This window comes from Coregonus clupeaformis, chromosome 26 (genome assembly GCF_020615455.1).
Source record: "Coregonus clupeaformis isolate EN_2021a chromosome 26, ASM2061545v1, whole genome shotgun sequence".
Classification (NCBI taxonomy): Eukaryota; Metazoa; Chordata; class Actinopteri; order Salmoniformes; family Salmonidae; genus Coregonus; species Coregonus clupeaformis.
In genome coordinates, this window is record NC_059217.1 from 39600361 (window position 1) to 39622256 (window position 21896).

At 41.3% G+C, this 21896-nt stretch overlaps 1 protein-coding gene and 1 long non-coding RNA gene across 3 annotated transcripts in view; both read left to right on the forward strand.

The window, feature by feature from the left end:
• Positions 1-5719: 5719 nt before the first annotated feature.
• Positions 5720-6288, forward strand: LOC121540920. The gene is made up of 3 exons (XR_005995567.1): positions 5720-5806; positions 5895-5976; positions 6140-6288. It is a non-coding gene; the product is annotated as an uncharacterized LOC121540920 (long non-coding RNA).
• Positions 6289-20496: 14208 nt separating this feature from the next.
• Positions 20497-21896, forward strand: part of lsp1a (lymphocyte specific protein 1 a) — a 44310-nt gene continuing 42910 nt past the window's right edge. Inside the window, exon 1 of one of the 2 annotated variants that reach the window (XM_041849545.2) lies at positions 20497-20930. In XM_041849545.2, the coding sequence (XP_041705479.1) occupies positions 20872-20930 (59 nt within the window). In that variant the 5' untranslated portion in view covers positions 20497-20871. The remainder of the gene's footprint in view (positions 20931-21896) is intronic. The other variant, XM_041849544.1, reaches the window with a different exon arrangement.

Sequence of the window (21896 nt, forward strand, 5' to 3'; positions counted from 1 at the left end):
TATTTCAGATAGATTGTAACTTCCATCAATGTAATTGTCTGCATCACTTTCAACCCCCCATATGTTTTTTTCTCTCGCAAATATATATATATATATATATATATATATATATATATATATACAGTGGGGAGAACAAGTATTTGATACACTGCCGATTTTGCAGGTTTTCCTACTTACAAAGCATGTAGAGGTCTGTAATTTTTATCATAGGTACACTTCAACTGTGAGAGACGACAAAAATCCAGAAAATCACAATGTCTGATTTTTAAGTAAAACATTTGCATTTTATTGCATGACATAAGTATTTGATACATCAGAAAAGCAGAACTTTGTATTTGGTACAGAAACCTTTGTTTGCAATTACAGAGATCATACGTTTCCTGTAGGTCTTGACCAGGTTTGCACACACTGCAGCAGGGATTTTGGCCCACTCCTCCATACAGACCTTCTCCAGATCCTTCAGGTTTCAGGGCTGTCGCTGGGCAATACGGACTTTCAGCTCCCTCCAAAGATTTTCTATTGGGTTCAGGTCTGGAGACTGGCTAGGCCACTCCAGGACCTTGAGATGCTTCTTACGGAGCCACTCCTTAGTTGCCCTGGCTGTGTGTTTCGGGTCGTTGTCATGCTGGAAGACCCAGTCACGACCCATCTTCAATGCTCTTACTGAGGGAAGGAGGTTGTTGGCCAAGATCTCGCAATACATGGCCCCATCCATCCTCCCCTCAATACGGTGCAGTCGTCCTGTCCCCTTTGCAGAAAAGCATCCCCAAAGAATGTTGTTTCCACCTCCATGCTTCACGGTTGGGATGGTGTTCTTGGGGTTGTACTCATCCTTCTTCTTCCTCCAAACACGGCGAGTGGAGTTTAGACCAAAAAGCTCTATTTATGTCTCATCAGACCACATGACCTTCTCCCATTCCTCCTCTGGATCATCCAGATGGTCATTGGCAAACTTCAGACGGGCCTGGACATGCGCTGGCTTGAGCAGGGGGACCTTGCGTGTGCTGCAGGATTTTAATCCATGACGGCGTAGTGTGTTACTAATGGTTTTCTTTGAGACTGTGGTCCCAGCTCTCTTCAGGTCATTGACCAGGTCCTGCCGTGTAGTTCTGGGCTGATCCCTCACCTTCCTCATGATCATTGATGCCCCACGAGGTGAGATCTTGCATGGTGCCCCAGACCGAGGGTGATTGACCGTCATCTTGAACTTCTTCCATTTTCTAATATTTGCACCAACAGTTGTTGCCTTCTCACCAAGCTGCTTGCCTATTGTCCTGTAGCCCATCCCAGCCTTGTGCAGGTATACAATTTTATCCCTGATGTCCTTACACAGCTCTCTGGTCTTGGCCATTGTGGAGAGGTTGGAGTCTGTTTGATTGAGTGTGTGGACAGGTGTCTTTTATACAGGTAACGAGTTCAAACAGGTGCAGTTAATACAGGTAATGAGTGGAGAACAGGAGGGCTTCTTAAAGAAAAACTAACAGGTCTGTGAGAGCCGGAATTCTTACTGGTTGGTAGGTGATCAAATATTTATGTCATGCAATAAAATGCAAATTAATTACTTAAAAATCATACAATGTGATTTTCTGGATTTTTGTTTTAGATTCTGTCTCTCACAGTTGAAGTGTACCTACAATGTAGAAAATAGTAAAAATAAAGAAAAACCTTGAATGAGTAGGTGTTGACCGGTAGTGGATATACAGTACCAGTCAAACGTTTGGACACACCTACTCATTCCAGGGTTTTCTTTATTTTTACTATTTGACCAAGAAGGAGAGTGATGGAGTGCTGCATCAGATGACATGATGTCCACAATCACCCGACCTCAACCCAATTGAGATGGTTTGGAATGAGTTGGACCTCAGAGTGAAGGAAACGCAGTCAAAAAGTGCTCAGCATATGTACGAACTCCTTCTATACTGTTGGAAAAGCATTCCAGGTGACTACCTCATGAAGCTGGTTGAGATAATGCCAAGAGTGTGCAAAGCTGTCATCAAGGCAAAGGGTGGCTACTTTGAAAATACATTTTGATTTGTTTAACACTTTTTTGGTTACTACATGATTCCATATGTGTTATTTCATAGTTTTGATGTCTTCACTATTATTCTACCATGTAGAAAATAGTAAAAATAATGAATGAATAGGTGTGTCCAAACTTTGACAGGACAGTATATATGATGGGATGTAGAGACACTATGGACAGGATATGGATAGAATATCTAGTATATCTGAAGAATACGTAGGATAGAATAGTATTTGTGCAGCAATAGTTAAATAGGATAGACCTTGACTAGAATGCAGTATATACATATGAAGTGAGTAAATAGTATGTAAACATTATTAAAGTGATCAGTGTTCCATTATTAAGGTGCAGGGTTGAGTAACCGGATGGTAGCCGGCTAGTGACAGTGACTAAAGTTCAGGGCAGGGTACTGGGCGGAGGTCGGCTAGTGGTGACTAATTAACAGTCTGATGGCCTTGAGATAGTTTTTCAGTCTCTCTGTCCCAGCTTTGATGCACCTGTACTGACCATGCCTTCTGGATGGTAGCATGGTGAACAGGCCGTGGCTCGGGTGGCTGAGGTCCTTGATGATCTTATTGGCCTTCCGGTGACACCGGGTGGTGTAGATGTCCTGGAGGGAGGCAGTGTGCCCCCGCTGATGCGTTGGGCTGATTGCACCACCCTCTGGAGAGCCCTGCGGTTGCGAACGGTGCAGTTGCCGTACCAGGCGGTGATACAGCCCGATGAGACTCTCTCAATGGTGCATCTGTAAAAGTTTGTGAGGGTCTTAGGGGCCAAGCCGAATTTCTTCAGCCTTCTGAGGTTGGAGAGGCACTGTTGCGCCTTCTTCACCACACTGTCTTGTGGGTAGACCATTTCAGATTGTCAGTGATGTATATCCCGAGGAACTTCAAGCTGTTCGCCTTCTCCACTGCGGCCCCGTCGATGTGGATGGGGGCATTCTCCCTCTGCTGTCTCCTGAAGTCCACGATCAGCTCCTTCATTTTGTTGACATAGATGATAATAGGCACTGATAACTCGTGCAGGGCTGCCAAATTTATGGGTGTTCCCATAATATTTAAATTGAGGAAGTATAATCATTATTTTTGCAATATATGGTAGACGTCCCTCCTAATAAAAATGCCCCCCATCCTGCTGATTTGAGCTGCTGAACAGAATACCTATTTGCACTTGAGATCCGTTAATGGATGAGACAGTGAACTTGCCATTTCCAACAAACTTAGTTCAGTGAGGAATCAGGGATTCCCTGCTTTGAGATCTATTGATCCATTGCCTGCCTATTACATCAACAGCCAGGGTTTCATTAAATAAGCCTATATCCACAATACTTTTTTATTGCACATTTAGGCCTAATTAAACTTGCTTTCTTCTACTTCAATTTACTGGCAAAAAAATGTGTAAACAAAAGTATTTACTTTGAAAGTTGATGAATGCAGGCCATTCATATGAAATATACAATATGTGCAGCACTTTGTTTTAAGCATCAATTGATCAAATCAGTTCGGTTTTCTTGCTCAAACTGTGAGTGATACTGTCAAACTCTGTAATGTCACAGAAAACACAGGGATGTCAATACGCACGGGACTAATCATGGCTACCCGGACTATTTGCACTGCCCCCCCACCCCATCCTTTTTACGCTGCTGCTACTCTGTTAAGTATTTATGCATAGTCACTTTAACTCTACCCACATGTACATATTACCTCAACTACCTCAACTAGCCGGTGCCCCCGCACATTGACTCTGCAACGGTACCCCCCCCTGTATATATAGCCTCCCTACTGTCACTTTATTTTACTTCTGCTCTTTTTTTTTTTTCTCAACACTTTTTTTTGTTGTTGTTTTATTTTTACTTTTTTTTGTTTAAAATAAATGCACTGTTGGTTAAGGGCTGTAAGTAAGCATTTCACTGTAATGTCTGCACCTGTTGTATTCGGCGCATGTGACCAATACAATTTGATTTGATTTGATTTGATTTGACTAGAATTATAAAAGGACCTTGGAGTTTGCCAAAAAACTGTAGGTTATTCTGGCTGGAATTGTTACTCTCCTGCCATGTAAAGATTACTGACATATCAGATTCGCACGGGACTAAAATTACAGATGTGGTGTTTTGGTCTTGTGCACATAATTACATTACCCGACATCCCCCAGTAAAACGAATCCCGTCTGGATAGGCCTTAGTGAACTTTTACATCCATTTCATGCATTATTCTGGAAGTGAAACTTTAAGCATGGTAGCTGCATCATTCCTGTATAATATCATGATTCACAACAAGAACATATCAACATTTTATTTCCTTTGACAGAGCAACATCAGGAAGCCCTTCAAAGTTCCAAACAAGAACAATAATCCCTGTTAGAAAGTCTTCAAAGTGCAGATTGGTTACGCTGGATTACGGAATAAACTCTGTATACTGTGATTGACCCCCCTGCGCCTGACTCCTTCAAATCACGCATTACAGAATCACCCACCCAAAATGGAGCCAGCTTGGGAGAAGCGATGGATCGGGTTCTCCAGGTCGTCCAACGCCTGGAGAGGAAAGGACCCGATCTGTCGAGACCAGCTGGGCAACCGGATCCAGCCACCCACACCCCAGCACCCAGAGGGATCCATATATCCCGACCACGGGAGATGGACGGGACAGCTGCTCTCTGCCAGGGATTCCTCCTCCAACTGGAGCTCTACTTCTCCAGCATTAGGCCGGCCCCATTGGAGTGGGAGAAGGTGTCCGCCCTCGTCTCCTGCCTCTCGGGGAAAGCCCTGGAGTGGGCCAACGCTTGATCACCCGCCCGAAGGTCGATAGGCGGGCGAGTGGCTGGTCCACCTGAGACAGGGGACGAGGACTGCGAAGGACTTCGCCTTGGAGTTTCGGACTCTAGTAGCTGGGTCCGAAACTGGTGGACATGGCTCCTTCATCACATCAATTCAAGGCGAGATGATATTCAGATAATCGTTGTGTAGATACATTTGTCACGCTACTTATTCAGAAGGATATTGTCAGAAGGATATTTTTTGCTTAAATTGTATAATATTTTATTATTGGAATATGTTGTACCCTTCTAGAATAAAGTGCAAACCATGTTTGTTTAAAAATAATTTACTGGAAAAGGCCCTTGAAAAGGCTAAAATGATGCAAACAGATTTGAAGGAAAAAGACAATATGACTGAGGTTTGATTATATTAATTGTATTTTCCTTGCACAATATTTGCAATGCGTATTTGTGTTTCCATTTTTTGTTTGACCCCTGTACATGCATGAGTCCAGGAAAGAGATCGTTCATATGTTCTATCCCACAGAGAAAATACAAGAGATTGAGGGGCAGTTATCTGCTGCAATGAGAAGAGATTAAAAATCAACCAAGGAGAAAGATAATCTAAAGACAGCCATTGTACAGCATGAGTGAGGCCTTTGATGTTCAAATATCACTTATACAAAAACCTGAGGGGATAGTCACCATTTAAATAATGCTGAATGTGAATTCTTCACAATGGTGAAGTATGAAGAGCTATTAGCAAGTTTCAATCAGCTGCAACTTCAGAAGAAGTCTATTCAGGAGCATATGCAGAATGAATCCTCAGAGGCAACCATTCTTGTAGCACAACTTAAGGTCTGTATTAATTGAACATGTGTTGCTGTTTGTATACAATACTTTAGCAGTTTGTTGATAATTCATGATGTTGTAATCTGGATATTTTTCCCTCATTCAGGAGAGCGAGGCAAAAGAGATGAAGATGAAGAAGGAAATGGAAAAACTCCAGGAAGAAAACCACCAATTACAGTCAGTTAGAGTTAATTGTTTATACATTATAGTAATTATACAATTCAGCAAGATTTTTTCTAAATAATTCACCTTTACTTAACCATAGAGAGGACTTGAAATCCTTAAATGTCAGAGTTGAAGAGCAAGGTCAAGAGACTGAGACTCTGCAGAAGAAACTTGAATAAAGTGTAAGCAAATCAACTCAGTTTAAAACAGTTTTTCAAAAAAATGATATGGCCATGTAAATGTAAATGTCCAAATTTAAATGCACGTCTGTTTTATTCTATATTCAAACTGAGTGATAAGTGATAATAAATAAAATTGACTATTTTCTCTTGTACTTTTTTATAGTGTGGAGATCTGCAGGCTGAGCTCTCAAAAAAGGTGATTAAGAAAGTCATCGGCTACACTTTGATTATTTTGTCTTTAATTATCTTATCAAATACTTAGTTTTTCCCTCTAGATGTCCAACCTGAAGATAAAATTAGTGAGTAAAACTAAAGTCCAGGACGAATAACAAAAATACTTTTTTGTTGACTCAAAAAATGAATGAAAAATTACTGATACAGTATATAAACACTTTCAGCTTTCTTTAACCTCGTGTTTTTCATTTACTTGTTTGTTTTTCATTTACTTGTTTGTTTTTCATTTACTTGTTTGTTCACAGAACAAAACTTTGAAAAAACAAATTGCAATTGAGACAGCAAAATCCAGTGAACTTGAAAATGAGGTACTCCATGGCTTTAAATGATAATTTACAAGAAAAGTGCAACATTTTAATGCAGTTGTAATGCAGCTTTTTGGTTTGTTTTTATAAACACATTGAAAGAGGAGTCAGAAAATCTTCAGCAGTCAAATGAAGAGGAATGTAAAAGATTGCTTGATGACCTTGGAACCAAATCAACATCTGAGGCAGAGCTTCAGAAAAAGGTGCTTATTGGAAGTGAATAATATGGCACATTTTCAGCTTCTGGTAGATGTGGCAGAATACGTACTACATACCTTGATCCCTGCAGGTAACAAAGCTACATCTTACAGCTACAAAGGCCATCAACAGTAAGGAAGATGCCGAAATAAAATGTCAGAACAAGATAGCAGACATGGTTGCCTTGATGGAAAAGCACAAGGTAAAGTTGTCTGTTCGTCGATATCCACAGATTACACCAACACCGCTGCCATCTTGAATGTTGTATGAAATGCTCTCCATGTGTGTTTGTTAACATTTTGTTCTCTGTTGGTATCAGAACCAGTATGACAAAATGGTTGAAGAGAAAGATACAGAGCTTGATGAGAAGAAGCGAAAAGACATGGAGGCAACTGCTAATAAAACATCACTAGTATGATACATGATAGTCACAGGAGGTTGGTGGCACCTTCATTGGGGAGGATGGGCTCGTGGTAATGGCTGGAGTGGAATAATTGGAATGGTATCATGCCAGTGATGTTTTATTAGCAGTTGCCTCCATGTCTTTTCTCTTCTTCTCATCAAGGCATGGTTTGATGCCATTCCATTCGCTCTGTTCCAGACATTATTATGTGCCGTCTTCCCCTCCACTGATGATAGTATAGAAATACAAATGAGATTGTATTAACTGTGAGTATTTCAGTAGGGTGTTATAGCTCTGCTTTTTTGATATTTTTCAGATTTTTCCAAAGGAATTGGAGCTGTCACAGCAGAACATTGAGAATGGTCGTTTGAAGGAACAACTAGAGAAAGAAATGAAGGAGAGGGTAAGTGTGTAATGTCCCATGTCATGCACCATGCTGACAAAGCTGTGTATAGAGACAGATGTAGTCTATTGACTCAGTCATGAAGTCATGTTGGGTTGTAGGAAAGCTTACTACAAGAGGTTAAAGACCTGAAAAAAGAGATGACATCTCAGAAAACAAGGAGGCAACTGGAGACACAGGATAAACAGGTAGATAATCAGGTATCTGAGCATCAGAACACCAGTTTGTGTTGTTTAAAAGTGTCTTGACAAAAACTGTTGTTTTTCCTTTTTTATATTTACAAATTAGCTGCCTGAGCCAAAGTCCAAAGAAGTTGCTCTTTCGCCAAGATGCCTTTGTTCCATTTGGCAAAGGAGAGTCAGAGATATACGAAAACTCAGAAAGCCTCTGTAACCCCATCCAAAAACTCTGAGAAAAGAGTTGCTGTAACTCCAAACATGAATGTAAGTGATCATGGTCAAAGGCTCTCTAAAATGTTGTGGTCAAAGGCTCTCTAAAGTGTTTCTCATCCCTGTGCATAATCACTGTAAAATACCTTAGATGAACTGATATTATGTTTTTGATGGGTCAAAGGAAATGGAAAGCGAAGCCCCAAAAACTCCATCTTGGAGTTCCATGACTAAAGTTGGAGCAACACCACGGAAGAAGGTATTGGAATTGGTTGATTATTTTGTGTGTTCTATACATAATGCATAATCTAGGCTATTCAATCATAAATTACCTGTATGTTGTATGATCACTGTAGAATGTATTACATTAACTGACGTGATATTTTTGATGAGTCTTCCCTGGGGGAAGAGCACCATGGAGCTTGACCCCAAGTCTGACAGCTCGGAATGTAATTATTTATTGGTAAATGCTTCAAGATCTAATGAACACACTGCTCAAAACATTCGATTTGCCTAACACTCAGGATTTATTATCAGATGCCACCCAATTCCCAATGACCACAAATAAGTTAAACTCATAAGTTAAACTCATAACTTATTTGTGGTCATTGGGAATTGGGTGGCATCTGATAATAAATCCTGAGTGGTCCTCTGTAGCTCAGCTGGTAGAGCACGGCGCTTGTAACGCCAAGGTAGTGGGTTCGATCCCCGGGACCACCCATACACAAAAATGTATGCACGCATGACTGTAAGTCGCTTTGGATAAAAGCGTCTGCTAAATGGCATATTATTATTATTATTATATTATTATAATGCATGCAAATTTCCAGCTTGGGTGTCTTTCTGGTTTTTATAATGGCAGAGCATTGCAGTTGCAACTGATCCATTCAAGAGCAGCCCGCAGCCAAGTGTCCCAACAGCACAGCATCAAGGTAGAAAGCAGTAGTGTTATGAAAAGAGCATATTGAATCTCCACCAGTGGAGGCTGATGAGGGGAGGACGGCTCATAATAATGGCTGTAACAGAGCAAATGGAGTGGTATCAAACACATGGAAACCACGTCTTTGATGTGATTGATACATCTCATTTACTCCGTTCCAGACATTACTATGAGCCGTCCTCCCCTCAGCAGCCTCCACTGGTGGAGATTCAATATGCTATTTTCATTACACCACTGCTCTCTAGTTCATTCATGTCTATAGTTGTTTTACTTTTTTTAAACATTTGAGTCATTTAGCAGACGCTCTTATCCAGAGCGACTTACAGTTAGTGAGTGCATACATTTTCATACTGTTGTCTAATGCTAGGAAAGCTGTTGACCGAAATAGACATTTCAAATGCAAGTCAAACACTTTGAAATGAACCAAGTATGTTATCTTGTTTTGGTGTTATTGTTTAGCCACTTTACTCACATTGTTCAAGGCAAAATATGTCAAAGGCTTGTTGTTTTGACCAACCTTGCCTCTTTTGAGTCCATTCAACATGAATAAGTTCATGTGTTCATGAAATGTAATTTATTTGTTCGTAACATTGTTTTTGCTTATGCTGTTTTTATGTTCCTATATATTATGTTTGTCAACATTGTATGATGTTTTGTTGTTTATTATTATTTATATTAGTACCAAATAAAATGAAAATTCAATCAGCAAAATATGTCAAAAGTGTAAAGAAATGTATACAATGCAATTGATGAACTGATTGATTTGACTTATTTTTAGAAGTAACATAAAAAAGATATTCCAAACATAACCACCTTGAGGTTGCACATATGTACTTGATGAGACTAAAGACATGCCATTATGAATTTAGAAATGAATGGTCGTTTGGTCCAGTGAAAATTGATAAGCATTATTGGTGTCGTCATGGTACCCTGATCCAAGAGGGAACAGACAATCTTTAGTCATAATTTTCACATGCTCAAGGGACTTGGAGGGAGGCACTTTGACGTCAGCAAATAAGCTCACAAAGACACTTCTAATCATGTGTTTCATACATGGATGATGACCATGATGTGAATAGTTTTGATAACATCTGGTTCCTTTCTTACACCTAATTGCAGGCCGTGGGAGAACACCAGACACTACCCTGTGATGGTAGAATTCACTCACCAGCTACACCTCACCCCCACTGAGATATATGGCTCGGGCTTACCCCTTATGAAGGGAAGTTGTATTAAACCCGTCAGATGGGAGGTTTACCTGCCAGGACAGTACTCTATCTTGTCATGTAGTAATCTGTGTGAGATCTGGGCTGCCCGCATGGCTGCTGTTATAAAGCGATTACATCTCTACAGGCTAACAAGCACTTCATTGACAAGTTTATTAGATAAGTGCATCTGCGGTTTGAACAGATCTGGGCTTCATTCCACTCTTTCCGTTAATGTACAGTTTCCTCAAAGAAAGATATATATTTTTTTATTTTCTTCTCGAAACATGTCATATGGATATTTGTATCCAAATCTACACCGTGTCCAAATGTAAGATGGATGTGTGTAGATTTCTATGAAAAGTATTCCTCACTTGGTTTTGTGAGTGTCTGGGGAGAATCCAGTGGTACAGAAGTGTTGTAGCCAAGGGCTATGTGTGTGTGTGTGTGTAGGACTTATCCTGTCACACACACAGGGTTATACATTCCTCTCATGGATCTTTCACTGACAAAAACCCACTACAGAAAAATATTTAATGATTGATATGGAAAAGTTAAACTCCTTCATGTCATGTGCTCAGCCTTAGTTTCTATTAGGTCCTTGCAATCTAGAATCTTTGGGACCTCCAACTCTGACGTGACCCCATTGAAGTTGAAATTTAAAATGGTTAAGGTTAGGGTTAGGTAAGGGTTATGGTTAAGGTTAGGGTTAGGGTTAGGTAAGGGTTATGGTTAAGGTTAAGGTTAGGTAAGGGTTATGGTTAAGGTTAGGGTTAGGTAAGGGTTATGGTTAAGGTTAGGGTTAGGTAAGGGTTATGGTTAAGGTTAGGGTTACCCTTCTCATTGTTTCTACAGATTGTTAATTGAAAATAAACATTTTTGCTAAAAGTATTATTACATTATTGATCGATTGACTATGACTTTTCAGATCACCCAGTATTGCTATCTGCAGGGTTAGTTCCAGGTAAATATTGCAATCCTCCAGCCATTCCTGGACCTGTGACCAAAAACAAGCTACAAATGGACACTACCAAAACAAATGATCTAATGATTCTGTCTCTTCGCAGCAAAATCTGCAGAGCTGGGAAGATTAACCATAACTCGTACCCTATTCTCCTGAGTGGCGCAGTGGTCTAAGGCACTGCATCGCAGTGCTAGCTGTGCCACTAGAGATCCTGGTTCGAATCCAGGCTCTGTTGTAGCCGGCCGCGACCGGGAGACCCATGGGGCGGCACACAATTGGCCCAGGGGAGGGGAGGGAATGGCCGGCAGGGATGTAGCTCAGTTGGTAGAGCTTATGTGTGGGTTCGTTTCCCAAGGGGGGCCAGTATGAAAATGTATGCACTCACTAACTGTAAGTCGCTCTGGATAAGAGCGTCTGCTAAAATGACTAAAATGTCAAATGTAAAAAAATGTATCCTCCACATAAATAACATTGTATTGGTAGCAAGAATTTTGTATAATAATTTTAATTGAAAAATTCTAAGTTTTGAATCCGGCGTCGTTTTGCGTATCAGTTCATAAACACATGGAATCGGTAAGTCAAAAATCTCTTCCCAACTATTTTGCAGTCTATATGGGACGGCTGTCAATCCTTTGGTCCTTAAATGAAACTGGTATGTTTTTTTTTTTTCTTAAATGGAACTGGTACAATTTTCTTTGACCAATTATGTTCTTTAATGCAGGGCCGACAGACAAGTTCCTTACTTTTTCCCCATTCCACTTTCCTCTTCCATTTTTGCGGTAATGCTGCAATTATTTGCTTGTAATTTTGAGTAGAGCAGACATTTCCACATGTTTTTGTTAGCTGCATGTGCGACATAACTCCACCAGTCCTACCTATGATATCATTTATGAAGATTATACATTTTTTTCCCTTTTTTTTTAACAATGTTTTTTTTATCAATTAGTATATATGAGTTTAACCACAATATTTGTTGCATTATTTGTTCTGTCATTTCTGGAGGATTAAATTGAAATTGCAACCAACTTTCTGTGGCTTGTTTTAGAAATAGGGATATTTGGGAGATTATTTCCTTTTCAAATAACTGAAAGTGAGTGGTTGTAATCTGAATAAAGGGAAAAAGGCCATTCTTGAACATGGGGTGAGACAATCTTACTAATTTGCTAAAGAACCAGTTCGCATTTAAGTATAACTTTTGTATGACTGATGCTTTTAGTGATAGGTCTAATGATTTAATATTTAATCATTTCTGTCCTCCGAATTCATATTCAGTATATAAATAGGCCAGTTTAATTTTGTCTGGTTTACCGTTCCAAATAAAATGGATTATTTTTTTTGCATATAATTTAATAAACTGTTCGCTAGGCTTAGGCAAGACCATAAGCAAATAGGTAAACTGGGATAATACTAAAGAGTTAATCAGGGTGATTTTTTCACAAATAGACAGGTATTTATTATTATTATTATTATTATTATTATTATTTACCTTTCCATGGTAGCAAGATCTTATCTATTTTTGCTAACTTTCTATTAAAATGTATTGAAGTGAGATCATTTATTTCATTTGGGATATGTATTCCAAGTATATCCACATCACCATCAGACCATTTTATTGGTAAACTACATGGTAATGTACATATTTAATTTTTTAGTGATCCAATACGTAATATAGTACATTTGTCATAATTTGGTTGTAATCCAGAGAGGTTAGAAAATGTATATAGATCCTCTATGAGGCTGTGGAGGGATTCAAGTTGTGGATTTAAAAGAAAACTTGCTTCCTGGTAAGCAACTCCAGTGTAGATTTGGCCTTCTGTTTTAGGTTATTGTCCAGCTGAAAGGTGAGTTCATCTCCCAGTGTCTGGTGGAAACCAGACTGAACCAGATTTCCGCTAGGATTTCGCCTGTTTTTATCCTGAAACACTCCCCAGTCCTTAACGATTATAAGTATACCCATAACATGATGCAGCCACCACTATGCTTGAAAATATGGAGAGTGGTACTCAGTAATGTCATGTATTGGATTGTCCCCAAACATAACACTTCGTATTCAGGACAAAAAGTTAATTGATTTGCTACATTTTTTGCAGTATTACTTTAGTGCCTTGTTGCAAACAGGAACCATGTTTTGGAATATTTGTATTCTGTACAGGCTTCCTTCTTTTCACTCTGTCAATTAGGCTAGTATTGTGGACTAACTACAATGTTGTTGATCCATCCTCAGGTTTCTCCTATCACAGCCATTTAACTCTGTAACTGTTTTAAAGTCACCATTGGCCTCATGGTGAAATCCCTGAGCTGTTTCCTTCCTCTCCGGCAACTGAGTTAGGAAGGACACCTGTATCTTTGTAGTGACTGGGTGTATTGATACACCATCCATGCCCTTCTTTGTGAGGCAGTGGAAAACCTCCCTGGTCTTTGTGGTTGAATCTGTGTTTGAAATTCACTGCCCGACTGAGGGACCTTACAGATAATTGTATGTGTGGGGTATAGAGATGAGGTAGTAAATCACAAATCATGTTAAACACTATTATTGCACACAGAGTGAGGCCATGCAACTTATTATTTGACTTGTTAAGCAAATTTTTACTCCTGAACTTATTTAGGCTTGCCATAACAAAGGGGTTGAATACTTATTGACTCAAGACATTTCAGCTTTTCATTTTAATTAATTTGTAAACATTTAGAAAAACATTATTCCACATTGACATTATGGGGTATTGTGTGTAGGCTAGTGACAAAAAATGTCAATTTAATCAATTTGAAATTCAGGCTATTACACAACAAAATGTGGAAAAAGTCAAGGGGTGTAAATACTTTCTGAAGGCACTGTATACAGTATGACAGATCTGTGCATGATAAATCACGGTCTGAGCACTACCAGAGAGAGAGCGAGAGAGAGAGTGATTTAGGCCGTGCTTCAATCTGATCCTGGGTTGTGGCTTTTAAAGGCAAGGTTACCGCGTTCGCGGAGATTGCATTCACGGTAAACAGCTGCAGATGTCGGTTCAATTGGATATTACCTTTAAATGTTGCATTGTCGACAGGCGAGGTCAGATTGAATCCCCGCCTAAGTGCCCTATTAGATGTAAACTGTACGTTGGTGGGTTTCTTCCCTGTTACCTAGGATACATGTATCTCTGTGTGAATAGATGTCTCTGTGTGAGTTAAGTTTGTCACAAATGTACCATGCCCTTATCTCTCTAAACCTGTACTGAAGTGTTCACCATCTACCTCAGGTAAAATAGTCTGCAATTTCAAGCGAGGAAACACATCTGAATTTTCAATACTATAACTTTTATAGTTTTGTATCAAAACTGCATCAAAACTGTATCAAACAGCTCATAGCTAGAGAGAGGGAGGGAGTAGAGCCTGGGTATCAGAAGGAGGAGAGGACACACATTCCAGGTCACAGGTCAGCACTCAGCTCCTGGAGATGGGAGGATTTAGTTCTCCTGGTCACTTATCAACACAACCTCTCCTTTCTCTGAGATGGAACGAGAGGCAGTGTGAGAAACCCAGGTAAAGGGGCGGATGGTATTACAAGGGGAGAGGTTTGAATCATAAGCTTTACCCCAGTTTAAACACTCTGTAATGAATACTCGGACAGAGTGGTAAGATCCAATCGCAGAATAGTGATGCTTTATTAGAGTACAGACAAGGGAATAGCTTAATCGTGGTCGGGCGGGCTGTGGTCAAAACCGGGCCAGGCATAGACAGGCAGAGGTACCAAAGAAGCGGGCTTAGTCGTAGTCGAGGTCACAGGCACAGGATCAGAGAACGGTAATCACTGGGGTAGACAAGTAGAGGATTAAGCAATTCGGGGAGTCAAACAACAAGGCACAGGTCGGATACACGGGTAATCAAAAACAACAAACTCTCTCTCTCTCTCGGAACAAAACGCTTAGCAAGTCACAATGGAACAATACCTCGCACCGACTGAACTTCTGAGCACACCTTAAATCCTACACTAATTACTGACAGGTGTGCTCAGAACTCAGGTGAACCAGATCGAGTCTGATGACTCCCCCTCTCTGTAGATCGGGGAAGTGTCAGACTCTGTCTAGACCCAGCCAACCCCCGATCCCTTACACACTCCTCACCATGCAGATGTGCTATCTTAATTTGACCAGTTTCTCACAGCAGGAAAATAATCCTGCAGCAACAGGAAATGTGAATTATTATGTGGATTATAATTAATGGACATTTCTGTAGGGGTTGATACATTTTTTCATTAGGATAAATCAAGTTTGGAAAATGATCTGCAACAACAGAGTGATGAAATGAAGAGAGCACAGCTGTATATACAGTACTGTACTGTACCTGTAACACATAGCTATTGTGACAACGATATGTAGACAGGCATACGTCCCTAGCCCTAACTTCATGTCCACACCCGGCTCAACCCTAACCCTAGCCATAATCATAACCCTAACCCCAACCCTAGCTTCATGTCCACACCCCTCAGAGTAATTACCCAGTTATAACAATATTGTAATGTAAAGTCTGACCAATTCCTCTGTATACTTTCAGCCCCAGTTACAGCACAGTTTAGGCCACAGCATAATTACAGGCCTCTTATAGTGTGTCTGAGTCTGCTGGCAGGTCACTGTGGCTCACAGCAGCTGCAGACACACTCAGACTGCAGTAAGACATGGATCATTGTCCATTGATGTGTTTTGGCTCTGACCACCTATTTTGTCTCCCCCCTCCTATTGCACAGTAAATCGAGTTTTCCGCTAAGTCTGCACTGTATGTCTCAGGATTGATAAGAAGTGATCGTAAATCTCCTGTTTAGTGTACGCAGGTGAGCTACAGATCACGCTGTCCAAGAATTAGATTTGGTATCTGTCATTAGCAATAAAATGTGCTGCATATTATAGATCTGTTTGTTTCTCTCTGCACAGTATGGTCATTCAGTTTATACACACAAGCAAATGCACGCAGACACACAGACACACAGACATGCAGACACACAGACACACAGAAACGCAGGCACGCAGACACACAGACACACAGACACGCAGGCACGCAGACACACAGACACGCAGGCACACAGACACGCAGACACGCAGGCACGCAGACACACAGACACGCAGACACGCAGGCACACAGACACACAGACACACAGACACACAGACACGCAGACACGCAGACACACAGACACACAGACACACAGACACACACAGACACACAGACACGCAGACACGCAGACACACAGACACGCAGACACACAGACACACAGACACACAGACACACAGACACACAGACACACAGACACACAGACACACAGACACACAGACACACAGACACGCAGACACACAGACACACAGACACGCAGGCACAAAGCAGTGTCTGATGATGATCCACCTCCTCCTTCGTGTCAGGGGAGGAATGCACAATGACAGGGTTCTGTTCTGTGTGTGGATCAGATTCTGTGTGTGTGTTTGTGTGTGTGTGTGTGTGTGTGTCAAGCCCTGGCCCTGCAGCTGTGGATCAACCACACCGGTGGTATCATACTGTAGAGTTGGCTGGCATTAGGCCTTCTCTCTCATAAATGATCCACTGTACTCTGGGTCATATACGGTACACAACTTGCTAAGACTTTAGAATGTATTAAATATAACCTTCTCAAAATAATAATGGTTAATAATATTCCATTATAAAAAAAGCTACATTAGAGTATAATGTAATCTTTTCTCGGTCACTACTCACTTACTTTACTTCGGGCACCAGTACTTGAACGAGTAGAAAGTTAACAGTAGAGACAGAGTAGTGACTTAGCTACACTACTGTATAGTTATTCAACAATTATGCTGTTGTAACTGAAACTAATAACACAGTAGCTGGTCAAGACTAGCTGATCTAGCTGCCCAAGTGACATGGCCAGGTAGTGTCTTAGACTTATGGGACTGTTTATTCTGTGTGTCTGGGATACGACCAGCGGGATACAACCAGACCTGGGTTCAAACATTATTAGAAATCTTTCAAATACTTTGAACATTTGCTATAGCGTACCTACAATGCCAGATGGGCTGGGTTTTACATTTTGGGACTATTCTATTGGTCGATTAAGCCAGGCAAACTTAATCAAGCAAAGATAAAGTACTTACAATTATTTCAATAGTTTTTGAACCCAGGTCTGGATATGACCAGTGTTCAGGTCAGTGAGGGTGCCATATAGTATTTTCTTTGGCTTGGGTTGTCCCACCGCTGCTCCCCTGCTGTGTGAGCAGCTTCTCCTGATGAGGGGGGTGGGACGGTGGGACGGCCGATCTATGGCGGGCTCTGACAGGCTGAGTACTCCCTTTGTCTGACGTGTCACAGAGAGAGACTCAGCAGCACAGGAGGCGTGAATGGTGGGCAGCTTCGCCATGGTAACGGCGTTAACTATGTCGTCGCCCTGGTGAATGTGTGTGAGACAATGTACTTTGGGGGGGGTTATTCATGAGAGGCTGAATAGGAAAGGAAAGTGTGTTTGTCTGTGTGTGTTACATTTACATTTTAGTCATTTAGTAGACGCTCTTATCCAGAGCGATTTACAGTTAGTGAGTGCATAAATTTTTCATACTGGCCCCCCGTGGGAAACAAACCCACAACCCTGACGTTACAAGCGCCATGCTCTACCAACTGTGCTACAGGAGGCCTGTTGAGTGGCTTGTGATCCTTCTTTCTTTGGGGCCTGAAAAAAGTGCACATTCTCATAAAACAGAAAGTCCATATAGGAACTATAAATCGTGTTATTATGTTTGAATAGTGTATGACCGACGCTATGCTACCATTTGTCTGCTTACAAGAAAGCTTGTCATTTGTCACACACACTGAATACACAGGAGACTCCCCAATGACCTGTTGTTGCAGGTTCAGAATATTCCCTGATTGTTTTCCAAGAAAACTGAACTTTGTCATGTATCTTCTGCATGGCCTCACTGGCACCAAGTCCCACTGAGATTGTCACTTTCATGAGCCCCATAGGCTGGAAAGGGACATAGAGGACCACCAAAGTGACATACAGTACTTTGCCGAGGTAATCAGTTACCCTTCTCCAAATGCCACATGCCTCTAAATAAGTCATATTTGATCAACAAAATGTGTTCAATCAAAGTGCTTTTACTACTTTATGATTGGTAAATAAAACTGAACCTACTCAATATTTTTTAAAACTGATTATTAGTAATTTGAGAGAGTGTAAACAGGACATGCATGGGGGAAAAAAATATTTAGTCAGCCACCAATTGTGCAAGTTCTCCCACTTAAAAAGATGAGAGAGGCCTGTAATTTTCATCATAGGTACACGTCAACTATGACAGACAAAATGAGAGAAAAAAAATCCAGAAAATCACATTGTAGGATTTTTTATGAATTTATTTGCAAATTATGGTGGAAAATAAGTATTTGGTCAATAACAAAAGTTTCTCAATACTTTGTTATATACCCTTTGTTGGCAATAATAATAATAATAATAATATGACACAGGTCAAACGTTTTCTGTAAGTCTTCACAAGGTTTTCACACACTGTTGCTGGTATTTTGGCCCATTCCTCCATGCAGATCTCCTCTAGAGCAGTGATGTTTTGGGGCTGTCGCTGGGCAACACGGACTTTCAACTCCCTCCAAAGATTTTCTATGGGGTTGAGATCTGGAGACTGGCTAGGCCACTCCAGGACCTTGAAATGCTTCTTACGTAGCCACTCTTTCGTTTCCCGGGTGGTGTGTTTGGGATCATTGTCATGCTGAAAGACCCAGCCACGTTTCATCTTCAATGCCCTTGCTGATGGAAGGAGGTTTTCACTCAAAATCTCACGATACATGGCCCCATTCATTCTTTCCTTTAGACGGATCAGTCGTCCTGGTCCCTTTGCAGAAAAACAGTCCCAAAGCATGATGTTTCCACCCCCATGCTTCACAGTAGGTATGGTGTTCTTTGGATGCAACTCAGCATTCTTTGTCCTCCAAACACGACGAGTTGAGTTTTTACCAAAAAGTTATATTTTGGTTTCATCTGACCATATGACATTCTCCCAATCCTCTTCTGGATCATCCAAATGCACTCTAGCAATCTTCAGACGGGCCTGGACATGTACTGGCTTAAGCAGGGGGACACGTCTGGCACTGCAGGATTTGAGTCCCTGGCGGCGTAGTGTGTTACTGATGGTAGGCTTTGTTACTGTCACGATCGTTACAGGAAGACTCGGACCAAGGCGCAGCGTGATAAGCGTACATTTTATTTACCGTACTGCACACGAACCAAAACAACAAACCAAATGATACGTGAAGTCCTAGGTTATACACACCAAACCAAACGGAACAAGATCCCACAAAATAACAGTGCCAAACAGGCTGCCTAAGTATGGTCCCCAATCAGAGACAACAAGCTACAGCTGCCTCTGATTGGGAACCACCCTGGCCAACATAGATATACACGAACTAGAACACAAACCTAGAAAACTAAACAATAGGAAATCCACACCCTGGCTCAACATTTAATAGTCCCCAGAGCCAGGGCGTGACAGTTACTTTGGTCCCAGCTCTCTGCAGGTCATTCACTGGGTCCCCCCGTGTGGTTCTGGGATTTTTGCTCACCGTTCTTGTGATCATTTTGACCCCACGGGGTGAGATCTTGCGTGGAGCCCCAGATCGAGGGAGATTATCAGTGGTCTTGTATGTCTTCCATTTCCTAATAATTGCTCCCACAGTTGATTTCTTCAAACCAAGCTGCTTACCTATTGCAGATTCAGTCTTCCCAGCCTGGTGCAGGTCTACAATTTTGTTTCTGGTGTCCTTTGACAGCTCTTTGGTCTTGGCCATAGTGGAGTTTGGAGTGTGACTGTTTGAGGTTGTGGACAGGTGTCTTTTATACTGATATCAAGTTCAAACAGGTGCCATTAATACAGGTAACGAGTGGAGGACAGAGGAGCCTCTTAAAGAAGAAGTTACAGGTCTGTGAGAGCCAGAAATCTTGCTTGTTTGTAGGTGACCAAATACTTATTTTCTACCATAATTTGCAAATAAATTCATTAAAAATCCTACAATGTGATTTTCTGGATTTTTTTTCCTCAATTTGTCTGTCATAGTTGACGTGTACCTATGATGAAAATTACAGGCCTCTCTCATTTTTTTAAGTGGGAGAACTTGCACAATTGGTGGCTGACTAAATACTTTTTTTCCCCATTGTATGTGTAGGACCATTAAGTGTTGTTTGTACCCAAACAGAAATATCTTCATTGTTTTTCTTCATCTTTTCTAATCTGAGTGAAGATTGAGATGTAAGGAGTGGATGAGCTGGGGGACAGACAGAGGGACAGGGGGGTTTTAGGGGGCTGGATTAGAGGACGTTGGGTGGGGGTATCATTTTACACCTCCCCCAGGGAAAGACACATGACCCTGCAGAACGGGAAAGGGAGGGGAAAAGATATTGGGCCACGGTCTGAGCACTAAATAAGAACCACATGTAGCAGAGAGGGAGAGGAGGAGAGAGGGAGAGAGGAGGAGGAGAGAGGGAGAGAGGAGGAGGGTGACGGGGGCAGTGACTGAAACCTGTCTCTGTGAGAGGAAAGAGAGTGCTGCTCTGAGCTTTCCTCACATTTTCAACAGGCTGCGTGGGGGCCAGGATCTAAGAGACGAGGGAGCCCTGGGAGTGTGTGTTTGTGTGTGTAGGTCAGAGAGTGTGTGTGCCTTCCCGTCTGAGGGAGAAAAGAGGAGTACAGAGATCTGTCATATAGAAACCTCATCACTGGCCGTTGGGCTCAGGACTGGAAGAGACAGAGAGGTTCTGTCATTCTGTTGGAAGAAGAGGAGCTACACTTGTGATATTTTTATTCTGATAAAGAGGGCCAGAAGAGGAGAAAGGAGACATGTCACATGCTATCCTGAGAAGAAACTCCAGTAAGCAAGGTTTGCAGAACCTCTTGAAGTGAGTAAAAACATGAATACCGTTTTTTGGAGTACAAATAGTTTGAATAAAGAAAGATAGTTAATTATGCTGTTTTTCAGGTATGCTAGACAAAAATGTGTAAAGTGAGTCATAGCCCTATGTTGGTAGCCTGCTAGAGTAAATTGAGTTGTAGCTCCAGACCCATTCTCAATCTCTTTGTTTTGTGGGCACAAGGCAGCACTCAAGTTAATGGTTATTGTGACTGTGAGACACAAGTACTGTGTGTTCTTAACTGACTTGTTCTTAACTGACTTGCCTAGTTAAACATTTTTTTTTTAAATGGTCATCAATCACACCTCAATTGGTGGTCCACATGTGGACGTGAGTCGAAGTCTGTCCTCATTTAACGCAGAACAACCTTTCTTGGCTCAGGAAAACTGCCGCGTGAATTTGTCTAAAATCCATATTTCATCAAGAAATACAATGGCTCAGAGTATGTTTTACACTGATCTGTTACATATAATGCATAATATTATCCCTACAGTGGTTCCTCAATTAAATGTTTTGAAGTTATGCCGTGGCCCATTGAGGTCCATTGTGGGATTGTACCATGCCATAGCACAGGATACCGCATGCTATACTGTGGTATGATGCAACTTTTACCTGAGGAACCACTGTATGTTAAACCATGCTAAACCATGTATCCATATATCCCCCAGTTCTGGCTAGCAAGCCTCTCCTTAGTAAACATGTTTGTCAGATTGGGCACCAGAGGGATGGATCAGTGTACTATAGATGTGGGTCAGAGGTCAGATCCCACGGCAGCATATACAAAGCTTCTCAGAGTAGGAGTGCTGATCTAGGATCAGTTTTGCCTTCTAAATCATAATGACTAAGAGGGGGGACCTGATCCTAGATCAGCACTCCTACTCTGAGAAGCTTCATAAGTACAGACCCTAGGCTTTCTCCCGTTGCTCTGATTACAGGAGGGGTAATTCAATGTCC